General features: G+C 39.8%; 1 protein-coding gene across 1 annotated transcript in view; it reads right to left on the bottom strand.

Moving 5' to 3' along the window:
• Positions 1–12,063, bottom strand: part of GALK (Mevalonate/galactokinase family protein) — a 359,582-nt gene that overhangs the window by 163,939 nt on the left and 183,580 nt on the right. The window contains exon 9 of the mRNA XM_089379121.1: positions 6,750–6,884. Within this exon, the coding sequence (XP_089235247.1) occupies positions 6,750–6,884 (135 nt within the window). The remainder of the gene's footprint in view (positions 1–6,749; positions 6,885–12,063) is intronic.

Raw genomic sequence — 12,063 nt, 5'->3', positions numbered from 1 at the left:
AGCAAAATCTGAGTACAATAATTTGGATGTCGACACAGGCAATCCTCGACAAGGTAATCTGGCCAAAATATTTGTGAGACAATTTTTCTCACCCAACAACTGATGCAGCTCCAAGATTTGGCTCTGCCTGGGCCACTTGAAAGCCCCTACGTCAGTGCAAGCCTAGCGCAAGCCCTACTCGCACTACCTAAGGAGTTGCCTGGAAGTTGTTCTGCCGAACTCTACCTCTAGAGATGACTCACTTGGCCTCTTAGAAATTTTTCTAGCCATTAACACCTGAATCAACCTCCTCTTTAGCTGAATCGATCTGCCCTCTGAAGCTTTTGCGCGGCATCACTGAGGAAATAATCCAGCCCTCTTGTTGTTGACTCTCCAGCACTGGAACTCCACCATGTGAAAATTTCATGTATCGCAGCAACTGGAAATTATTTTCCTAAATGTTAATTTATTTAACAATTTATTTGTTGTCTACTATGGCAAATATCAAATAATTCACACTGTGATTTTCACAAATAAAACTGCGGAAAAAAATAGCACTCGAAACTGAGAAAATCTAGCACACACAATTAGAACTATGACAGTTATTTTTGGACAATTGTCCCTGGAAAAGCCCAACTTGGGAAAACCAGTGCAGCAACTGATGGTTTTATTATGTTAGGATATTCCGACACATAGGAAATAGTTAAGTATAACTTGGTCTAGTGTAGAGTTAGGTAAAGTGTTTTTCTTTACTATTTACTTTTGTAACTTACAATCTGACAGTCACGATATGTAGTGATCCGAAGGTTCATTCTCTCCTTGGTATTACCGACACTTGATCCGTGGCTTAGCACCCGATTGGTCCATGATCCCTATTTAAAGAGCATGGAGGGTCATTTGTAGGGCAACCATTCATGAGAGAAGCTTATGTAAATTTTCATTCTTTTATTAATAAATTGCCTGAAGTGGCCGCGTTGGCTCAGGTCGTGGACTGTTTCCCTCTTTGAGGGTTTTAACCACGTCAAGAATATTGGTGTATTGATCTGTGATCTGTTTGTGAGCGGTGTCCTTTGGTGTTCTATCTGAGGAACTTACAATCTAAGTACAACTGGATGCCAAATCTGGCAATCCTACAAAGAAAAATACTAGCAAAAATCTACTGAGGAATTTCCTCACCCCACAGACAATCCTAGTTCAATCAAGCCAATCGAACTGGCTTCCCACCTGTGCGTGGGCCTTGCGTCAACCTCTGTGCAAGCTTAAAATATGCTAGCTAGGAACTACCTTTGATCTGCTTCTGACTGACTACCGTTGGTCTGGAGTCCTCTGGCTTGGCTATCTGGAAACTCTTCTGGCCACTAGCACCTTAAGCGACCCTTCCTCCATCTAAATCAAAATTCCCTCTACAGGCTTCTGCACAGCGCCTACGTCAACTTCACTGTCGCTATCTCTGCCTCTCTACAATGTACTCTCCGGATCTGGAAAAACTTTCCTCCAAACTCACTATCTTTGCCCCTCACTGTTTTTGTATTCTTCCTTGGCTTTCCGACAGCTACTACTGCTCTCTGGAAATCGAACTGACAAAGAAATTGAACCCCACAAGTGTATTCTCCAAGTGTCCGTCGACTTCTTCTTATAATCTTTTGTTGGAGCACCAACAGCGAAGATTAAAACTTAATCAAAGGCCAAGATCATATTGGAGTCGATCCATGTGAGTTTCTAGAGAATTCTTACCTTGACTTAATTAATTATGATTAATTAACCACTTTTCCTAACTTTAGACTGAGGAAACATTAAAAAATAGGTTAATAATCTAATTAGATCATCTCTAGGTGGAATTTCTAGAAACGATTTCTGGGTTATGGAGATCTCATGTATTCTAGCCCCTCCACCAAGTTTTGTGACTATAACGCATATGATGCTACAAAAACTAACACACCAAAAATCACTATTATTGCTCCCTCTTGCTTTTGCTTTCCTTCTGGCCCGAACTTTGCAACTGGATAACTCGATCTGCCAAGGAGCTCGCTCTCCCTGTGTCTCACAACTATGCTCAAGTGTGTCTTCTTCATCCTCATCGACCTACTCTTATAATCTCTCGTTGGATCACCAACGCCCATGATTAAATCATTATCAACAGCTGAGATCATCTCAAATTCAATCTATGTGAGTTTCTAGAGCTTTCTCAACTTTTCTTAATTAATTAACTAATTTTCCTAAGTTAGACTTAGGAAAAATTTAAATGATGGCTAATTAATTTAAGTAAAGCGTTTCGCAAGCTTATCTCGCAAAACCTTTTCTGGTTTCGAAGATCTCGTGTTCCTTACTCTCTTAGACACAAATCGAGACTAGAACACATGTCCTATGGTACAAAAACTAACAATAACACCATGTTTACCCTGGGAACACCCCAACTCCAAGGAAAAACCCAACTATTGGAATTCTATTAGATCCCTTGGCCAAAACCCAGCTAAGTCAGCCAAGTGAGTCATCACCACTCACCTCCCTTGGCCCACTAATATAGAGTTCCACCCAACCTTCCAAAGGCTCCATTACATGAATTCCATGGCACAAAACCTTGGAAAACCAAAAAACCACAGGCCCAAAACCACTATTGTTAACCCGATCAACTTTGACTCTTTCCCCGAGTCAAGTTTAACTAACAACAACAATACCTTGCATGAATTAAGAGAAAGGTGGGAGATAGACCCTAGAACTTCTTCTTTCAAACCTTGTTAAATCGATTTCCTTAGCCTTGTAATAACTTTGAGATGCTCCACAAATTTCCCTTGAATATTTTAGAACAACCAAGAAAGAGAAGAGAATTCACATGTAAACTCTTTTGTCTCATGAAAATTTTCACATTTTATTAGTAGATAGCTCAACAAGTTCACAATGATTTTCCAAGGAAAAGGTAGCCTATATTTATAAATGAGGCTCTTCAAAATTTCCTCCTTAGTCTCCCACAAAATAAATAACTTGCCATCCACAAAATGCTTGAAGGCTACATTAAAAGTTTAATTTTTTTTCAAATTGAGTAAACTCCAAATGAAGGAAAAATGTTACATGGATGTGGCCATGAGGGTCCATTTTGACTCTAAATGGCAAAGTGTTCCACATGTGAATTGTGATTGCATGGTTGCTTGCAAAATTAGCTCTCCATTAGTGCTTCAACAACTTGATTTGACATTGCTTTGACCCTCCAATGGTTGGGCTAGGACCAGTCACTAGGCTTAGGTGCATAGCTTGGATAGGCTAGTCTTCACTTGCTTGAAACTTGGATGAATTTTGCTTGCAAAGTGACTTTTCCTTGTTTTTCCTTCACATTTATCTTGGAGAAGGCCCCTTCCTTGTAACATCTCACTCGACCTTTCTTTCTCAACAAATGAGAGATTAGCCTCCCTTCAAGGTTAATGGCCAGACAATTTGGTGAAGAATACTTGAGATTTGGCTTGAATTTGACTAAAAAACAATTGAAATAGCCCTTGGGGGCTCTCCTTCCTCAATAAGTCTCCTTGAGTTTGCTTGAAAAAGGCTTAATCTTGCTCAAGAAGAGCTCAGCCTCCTTTCTTGGTCCTCATTCTTCCCAATGACTGCCTTACTTGAGATAAAATACTTGGACTTGACCTGTAATTTGACATTCCCTACTTGATTTAACCCTTAAGGGCTTCCTTCTTCATCTCTTTCTTCAACATCTTGCTTGGAGATGCTTCTTTTGCTTGCTTCGAGGAATGGCCTTCCTTTCTTCCCTTCGAATGCTAATAGCTAGGCTGATTTAGAGCACTTTGACCTTTTCTTTGAGTAATTTTGAGTTGACACTTGGATGATTAGCCCTTGGGGGCTTCAATTTGCACAATAACACTTCAACATTCCAACATTTTCCTTTATCTTTGCCTTTTACTCCATCCAACAACCCAAAAGAGGAAGACATCATGCCCCCCATGTGGTACAAATGCTTGAAAGGCTTGATTTCATGCCAGTTTTCTTGACAATTGAGCTGATTTGGCTCAGAGATTATATGTGCTTGACCTTTCTTCTTTGTCCACGTCATCATTAGTCCTCAAACATGGTTGCCTATAATGCCACATGGAAAGCCCTCTTGCCCCCAAAAGTCAGTCCATTGGTGTAACTAGAGATCTGTCAAGGTGTTTTCACTGCTTCAAAAGGAAGGTGGTTCATCTTGGCATAGAAAATCAAATGGGAACCCTCTTTTCCTCAAAAGAGCATAGCATCATGCCTTGGAAAACACAAAAGCATTGGGAACTGTGAGATTATCAAGATGCAAAGCCAAGGCCAAAGGGAAGTGCAAAATACATAAAGACAAATGGCACATGTGGGATAGGGGGTACACCAGGATCAAAAAGGATATCATTAGGGAAAAGTATATATGGTGATCACCCTTACAAGGCATTATGATGCAAGAGCTGCCTTAAACCATGAGCCATGGTAGTGTCTAATCCATGATACCCACAACTCCATCCCAGGGTATAAGAATACCCATCAAGGTAAGGACTTACCACCCACGAGGGGAAAGTCAAGAGTACCATAAACCTAGACATACCATGAAATAAGAAAAACCGGGAGTAGCTATGCCCATCCACACTAACGGGGATCTGAGAGTCACTTTCACAAAATAACACACACGCACATGGCTTTACAGGGCTATAAGGCACATCCTTTGGGCTTATATGGCATGGCCAAAAAGTTCTGGAGTACCCCTACTAACTGAGGGGTAACAAGACAGTCTATCAATCTATATAGCTATATAACTAAGTCACCGGATTCGTCCTAAACCCCCTACGAATCCCGAATCTAGCGAATCCGACACGATTCGGTCCAGATTCATGTCCAAATCATATGACACGTCATGTCCGTTTCCGACACGTCGTGTCCGAGGTCGTGTCACGATTTTCAAAAGCATGTCGCGATTTTGGGACACATGTCCTGTTTCCAGGACTCGCTAAGCTCAGTGCGGGAAAGAAAAGGGCATGTTTGCTCATTAATATTTTCATTTGGCAAGTGATTTGTGTTGTTGGCAAGTGATTTGTGCTGTTGCAACAAGGAGTAGAGCATTTTGGCAGCTTCATGATCAAGTCTAGGCCCTAGTATTGATATGCTATTCATGGTAATGTTAAATTCTTAAAGTAAAAGTGACATTCTCCTTAATCTTCATTTTCATCCTTTTACTTAAATTTTTAACATTACCATGAAATGACTCAGGATGTTTGAGAGTGGTTCCGGCCTCATTGGATTTCATATGGAGAAAGTAGAATTTTAGATTTCATTCAAAATGCAGCAGACTTATCAGTTTTTCAGGATTTTAGGATTGGCGGATTGCAATGTTTCCATTGAATTTTGTCATGTGTTATGGTATGGAACTCGTATTTAATCAAGAGCACCAAACCAAGAGTTTCTGAATATGTCGCTCCCGCTCTCAAGTAACACTGCTCCTAATAATATGGGTCTGGACACCACTGTTGAGTTGGCATTGGCCAACATGGATCTCAATGATCCAGTGCTAGAGCCTGTTAGATTTGATGACTTAGAGGGGTCAACCTCCATACTAGCAGATGCAGACGCAACTATGGATACAGGGGAGGAGGAGGATGCAGAGGAGAGCAGTAGGGACCATGATGATGGGGACAGTGATGCTGATTCTGATGCTAATTGATGCCTTGAGGCAGGTATACCTGTAGTTGTTTTATATTTTCTATTTCTATTTGCCATTGGCATTGCACCAACACTACCTATGTAACACATTTTGATTTGATGACTTAATGAGAAAACTACAATTGTCAGTGTGTTTATCTTACTATCTTGTAGTTGTAAGTTGTCTTTCAGTTATGAATTATGAATCATGATTTAAATTTTTAATAGATTTATCATTTATGTGACCAGTACCACTGACATTTATTTGAATTTTGTATGTACTATGCATGCTAATAGCTATAGATGAAGATCTATGTTTGAAATCAAAATTTGTATCATTAATTAAAATGTGTAAGAAATATGATAATATCTAATTTTATATATATATATATATAGATATATTTTAATAAAATAATATATAACATGTCCTAACGTGTCATGTTCCGGGGGGTCAGCGTGTCCGAATCCGACACCACGAATCTCGAATCCTACGTGTCCCGAATCCCCGTGTCAGGTGACTTAGGCTATATTGAATAGACAAAGGAGTTGGTTATGGGATAACTTATTTGAAATGATGCTTACAAACTGAGGTTAATTAGTACATGATCAAGGATCTAACAATATGAATAGTACTTTTCTTGCTTCTGTTGCTCAATACATATTCAGTAATTATTTTAAACCGCTACTCACATTTTTATACAATTCAATAATTCAAATAAATAATGTGCATATCACCTATGTCCAGATTTATCAATTCACATGCATATTATTTTCTCACAATTTATGATCCATGTTATTGTGGCCAACAGTGCTGTTTACAACATTGTCTGAGCTTCTCCCTCTGGCAGATTTCAGGTTCTAATAGGCTTTAAAAATCAGAAGTCGTAATTAAAAGATCCAACATTTTTAATCTGAAAGTGGAAAACACTATTACAAGGAGAATTTTAATTCTTACAAGCATGTTTGCATCCCAAAATGTTATTAAGACAATTAACCCTGTTCAGCAATTGGGTGAATAAATCAAGGAAGCTAAACAATGGAATACCAAGCAACAGTTAACTTCCTTTTGTATACAAGCTACCATTCCATTCACCACTTCAATGATATTTCCTAATGTGTACCTGGAATAATTTAAAATGTGTAGCAGCTGCAAGTACAGCCAAGGATGATGGTGAGCCTGTCATGATAGATAGGAGACTTTTTTCAGTGATTTTTTCAATCTCCTCTGCTGTATAAGGTTCTTCATGTAAAAGTTCCTGTAAGAGAAAATGAATACAACGTGGCATGTTTCTTTAGCTTACCCCAAACTGAATACCCATGCCCCTCAAAAATAAGATCCTCTATCTAATTGCTCAAATTTATAATAATGCATTTCTCACATTCAGTCATTACTTAGAGAGAACATATAATACGAGCATGTCTGTAAAGAATATCAGACAATATTCATAACAAAAATGTTAAACTACCTACAGCTATTTCATTAACATAGTAATGGATCCCTTCAAAAAGTTAGTTTTCCTTCCATACAAATTTTCACAAACAACATCCTGGTTTGCGATCTTTCAGAACCCAAAACAAAGAGTATTGGTTGTTGAAGGACCTAACTGGAACCATGTATATTCAGAAAATAAGACAAAACACAAACTTTGGACCTTGGAGTGACTATCAATTTCCTCCAATTATGGTTGACTCAAACAATTTTTATGTATCACGTATACAACATTATATAGGTTTTGGAATCTACAGCATTACACCGTTGTGATCACATGGTGGAAGAATGTGAGAGAGAAAGATCCTCTCACAAGAGAATTTGCTCTCCAAGTGTCTTTCAATTACCAATGAACTCATATGTATAACAGAATTTTCTGACTACATTGTAGTATAAAGGGAAAAAAATGATTTTTAATGGGAATAGACCTAGCTTAAGTAGACCACTTACCAAAACTAGCTTTCCTTACATGACAATAAATAGTCAATCTCTAGAGCCCCTTGGGTTATCTCTATCACTTTGTACGGGCCAGTCTTAAGGTGGAAATCACTGAGAGGTCATGGTTTCAAGTCTAGTACAGTTCCTCTAGATTAGGAGTGCATGTACTCTAGCGGCATTTACCTTTGGCACCATTCACAGGATGTAAGGAACCATTTGGAGGGTTTCCCTGAGGACATTTGACATGGGAAAAGATAGTCTATCTCTACAATAAACAATTACAAGTAGTCAATATCCCAAAATAGAATAAATGCCACCCATATCTTGCCAATTTCCTCCATGGGACATTGCCCTAATTTATGCTAATCAAAGGGTACTCCCTTTCCGAAGGGGTATATAATACTTTGTTGCCTTTGTGTAGTTGGATTTGTTGGATAATGAACACTCCAATAAACATTAGGAGCCAGTGTTAGCAATAAAACATTGTTATAAAGTCACATTGGTGTTACATGACCATCATCAAAGTAAAGGGATGAGAGAATTCAGCGGATCAATTAACGAACATATGAACAGAAATGTATCTACTATCAACCTAAATTTATCACTCATTCCAAGTAATAAAAGTTTTCATTCCACATCTCCAATAGTATGTGTATATTGTTAAATTTGTACATGTAATTAGAGCATTTATCAACCTGGCCCTGGAGTCAATGTCTATGGTTGGTGGCATCATGAGAAAGTCCGTGTGGGTCACAAGAGCATCAATGTATCCAATTGGATATATTTCACCATAAATTTCAAAAAAATATCAACTACAGAACTTGCTAATGTTGTTTGGCCAAGTAAGAACCTGTAATGTATTTACTCAATATGTCTGCCTAAGCCTTCTTACGTCTCTTGCAATAGTATAATTGATTTTGGGCTCATTAGTCAGTAGGGGAAGGTAGTTAGTTATTTATGAACATGGACACTTCTGGTGTGAAGGAATGTAAGTTACCCCTAGTGGGATTCTTGAAAGATATACTTCAGTAATTAATGAATGTAAAGAGAAATCACCAAGATCATGTTGATCAATGTGCGTTCCTTCTTGTTCCTAGTTTGTTGCATTTGTCCTATGTCTATTTATACTCTGCAATGGAACATGTTTAGCTATCAAATTGGTGTGTTCACTTTGCTAGTTCATGCATATGTTACAATCAACATTTTCAGTGACACTGTTTACCTCTTTTACTCAACAAGATTTACAGGGGTCATTGTTATTACTGTACCGTTTCCAACCCTTAACTCAGCAGATAACTGTAGACATCACTTGGCATTTAACCCAATGTGATTTTCTCCAAAACCTATTCATCAGAAAATCCAGTAAACTACTGTCAACCTTTATCAGCAATCCTTTAGTCTGGCTCCTGTGACACCATAGTTTGGAAATTTCAAGGATTGGGCAATCAATGCAACTTCCAAAATTTCACCTCAACCTTGAGGTTTCTTGGATCGATTTCTTGTGAACTTTCAATCTTAGGGATGAATCTGAAATATTGAATTACAGCAGCTATTATTTCACTTCCGTCCACTCCAATTTGTCAGACAGCCCAATAAAATAAACACCGAACTACTGCAATTAAATACCAAGAAGTTACAACCCTCAGGGCACACTTCCAAGCAAATTACAAATATGAAAATATGTTATTACAACAGATTATTACAGCAGTAAATCTTTTCCTTTATTTTTCCATATCTGTTAAAGCACTTAACCAATTCACATTAATGTTATGTCAGATCAGCATGCATAACCAGGGTTGAAATCTTACTCAAACATGAAGATAACATAAGCTGAAAATCAAATGTGCAATTCATATATATATATATATAAAATGAAGTACAAGTACATACCACAACTTTAACACAACGCTATTACAAGTCAAGCTCTCCAAACCCTAGCTAGGGAAACCATACGAAAACCCAAGCCATCAACTCCTCCTAGATAGAAATGATTCCCAACCAAAGCTGGTCACTCCACCGAAGATCCTCAACAAGCTAGCACACACATTAGCAAGTCTTCGGTGGCCTTTCCCCAAGCTTGTCTCACACAAGGTCTCAACACTAACAATATTGTCTTCCCTAGGATTTAACAACCCCAGCCATGTTGCATCATACAAGCAAATGGAAAGATAAATCTAGTGCTAACCCCCAAATCTACATGTCCATCCTTAGGTTTGAGTCCTCAAACCTTAGCTCTTCAACCCTTGCATCAACATAAGCACCAAGACCTCCATGGAACCTTATGGATAAAATAAGTCTTCTTTCAAGTAAGGCATCACACCAAGCTCAAGACTCAACAAGTTATGCTATCCATAACCTTTCCCTAGCCTCCATGCAATAGACAAGAACAAGGCCACAAAATCATCCAAGCAATTAGTTCTTCTCTTCATGTCTTCTAGAAGGATTGGTACCCTAGTGCGACAACAACAACCAAAAGATGAATCATCACCTATGTTGTCATCTTCTACTCTATAGTTTACTTGCATAGCACAAACCCTAGCTGTTGGAATTTCTATGTTTAACCCGTTAGAAAATCTTCCTGTACTATCTGGTTTATTTCTTCCTACTTATTTAATTACTTAACAAGTTATTTACCATGTAAATACTGAAAATAAACACAAGTACAGTGTCAACATCTACAGATCATCAACTGAAAGAAAACAAGCACAAAAGTGACACCGTTATTTTTGGACCAATGTCCCTGAAAAAACCCAATGCGGGAAAACCAGTGCAGCGATTCGGATGGTTTTATTATTATGCAATTTTCATAATACACCCACGGTGCCAGAAATGGCTCACCCAATAGAGAATGCCCTCGGCAATAGTATCTCTCCTCGGAGACAGATATTCCAGCTGAATAATCACCAGATGAACGATCCCAAAGCAACAATTGCAGCTCCCACTGCTCTACGTCACTCTGATAAGGACTGCGTCACCCTACCCGGCTCACCAGCACCTAGTATGTCCCACGAAATCCTTCCAGCGCCGCCTCTTGGCCCTGCGTCAGCTCTGCTAGCCTCTGCGTCAGCTTCTGGAGCTTCTGCGTCAGCGCCTAGACCCTCTGTGTCTCACACGCTAGCCTCTCCTGGCTCTACGCAGCTCTTGATTACCTCTGCGTAGCACCCAGCTGCACCTACGTCAACCTCTCCAGGCTCTACGTTGTCTCTCTAGTAACAACTCTACCTCTCTACTATGTATTCACTGTCCCTCGTTGTTGATCACTGATTCTATCTCTATTAGCAAACCCCGCTCTAGAGAATAGAATGACTAATCACTCTGGTGTATTCTCCAACTGACCCTCAAGCCTCCTCTTATACTTTTCTAGTTGGTCCATCAACGACCGAGATTAAATCTCTAATCAACGGATAAGATTAGATTTGGTTTGATCCATGACTTTTGAAACATTCTAACCTAGCTTTATATTAATACCCATTAATATTTTATTTTTCCTAAGTTTAGACTTAGGAACTCCATTAAAAATATTAATTGTTTTAATATCTCCCAAACCGGTTAGAATCTGCCCAAACCATTTCTGGGCCTTGGAGATCTCAGGTGCTTTAGCCTTTCCACCAATTTTCATGGCTAGAGCACATCCGATGCTACCCCAAATCAACACTCCCTTTTAACGAGGACTATGCTATAGTAATACTCCACACTGAGTATCACCCTAATTATCTAGCACCGGTCCCTGTGCTAATGCTAGGCCTCCCCACCCAACATCCTCTGCACTGCTGCATCTTGTACTGCTGCCCATGGCCCTGCCACTACTACTATTGCATCTGTACAGCAGCTCCCTCTGCATCCGTGTTGTTGGTGTTCCATCCTCCTAGCACTACATCCCCTCTCCTCACGCTGCATCATGTTGCCCATAGCACTGCCACTGCTAACTGTTGCACTGCAACTGAGTTACTGAGAAGTAAGTAATTGATCCACCCAATTCTGACATCCTTGTAAGGCTAGAGACACTCCCGATGCTGAAGCTCCCTCTGCTGCTAACAAGAGCTCCCTCTACTGACCTCTGCACTACTGCAACAACTCCCTGCATCTTGCACCATTGCACACCTCTCTGTGCCATCCTACACTGAGGCAACACTCCCGTGCCTCTCGCTTTGTTGCAGCCTGCTAGACTCACGTTGTCTCGGGACTCCTGCACTGTAGCACTCTCTACCACTCCATCTGCATCTGTCTCTACCGACATCCGACGGTCCTGCTACTCCTCTTCGGGGCACCCGTAGCAAGGTATAATCCAAGAGGTTGGGTACCTCAAAGATCCTGCCCTTCATCGTCTGTAGTCTGTCTAACTACAGCTCGATTTCTCCCCACTTCTTCTCAAGTGGCACATGAGCACTCATGGCACAATCGTCATGCTCCTCGACTTCTTTCTCGGCCCTCGCTGGCGCTACCTTGGCCTCAAAAGCCTCTCCCTTACTCTTCTTCTTAGAACACTGGTTCGCAAAATGACCCAGTTC

This window comes from Pinus tabuliformis, chromosome J (assembly GCF_031772625.1).
Source record: "Pinus tabuliformis cultivar Carrire ecotype Pingquan chromosome J, CPIR1, whole genome shotgun sequence".
Classification (NCBI taxonomy): domain Eukaryota; kingdom Viridiplantae; phylum Streptophyta; class Pinopsida; order Pinales; family Pinaceae; genus Pinus; species Pinus tabuliformis.
Note: the sequence above shows the minus strand (reverse complement) of the source record. Positions and strands in the feature narration are given on the sequence as shown.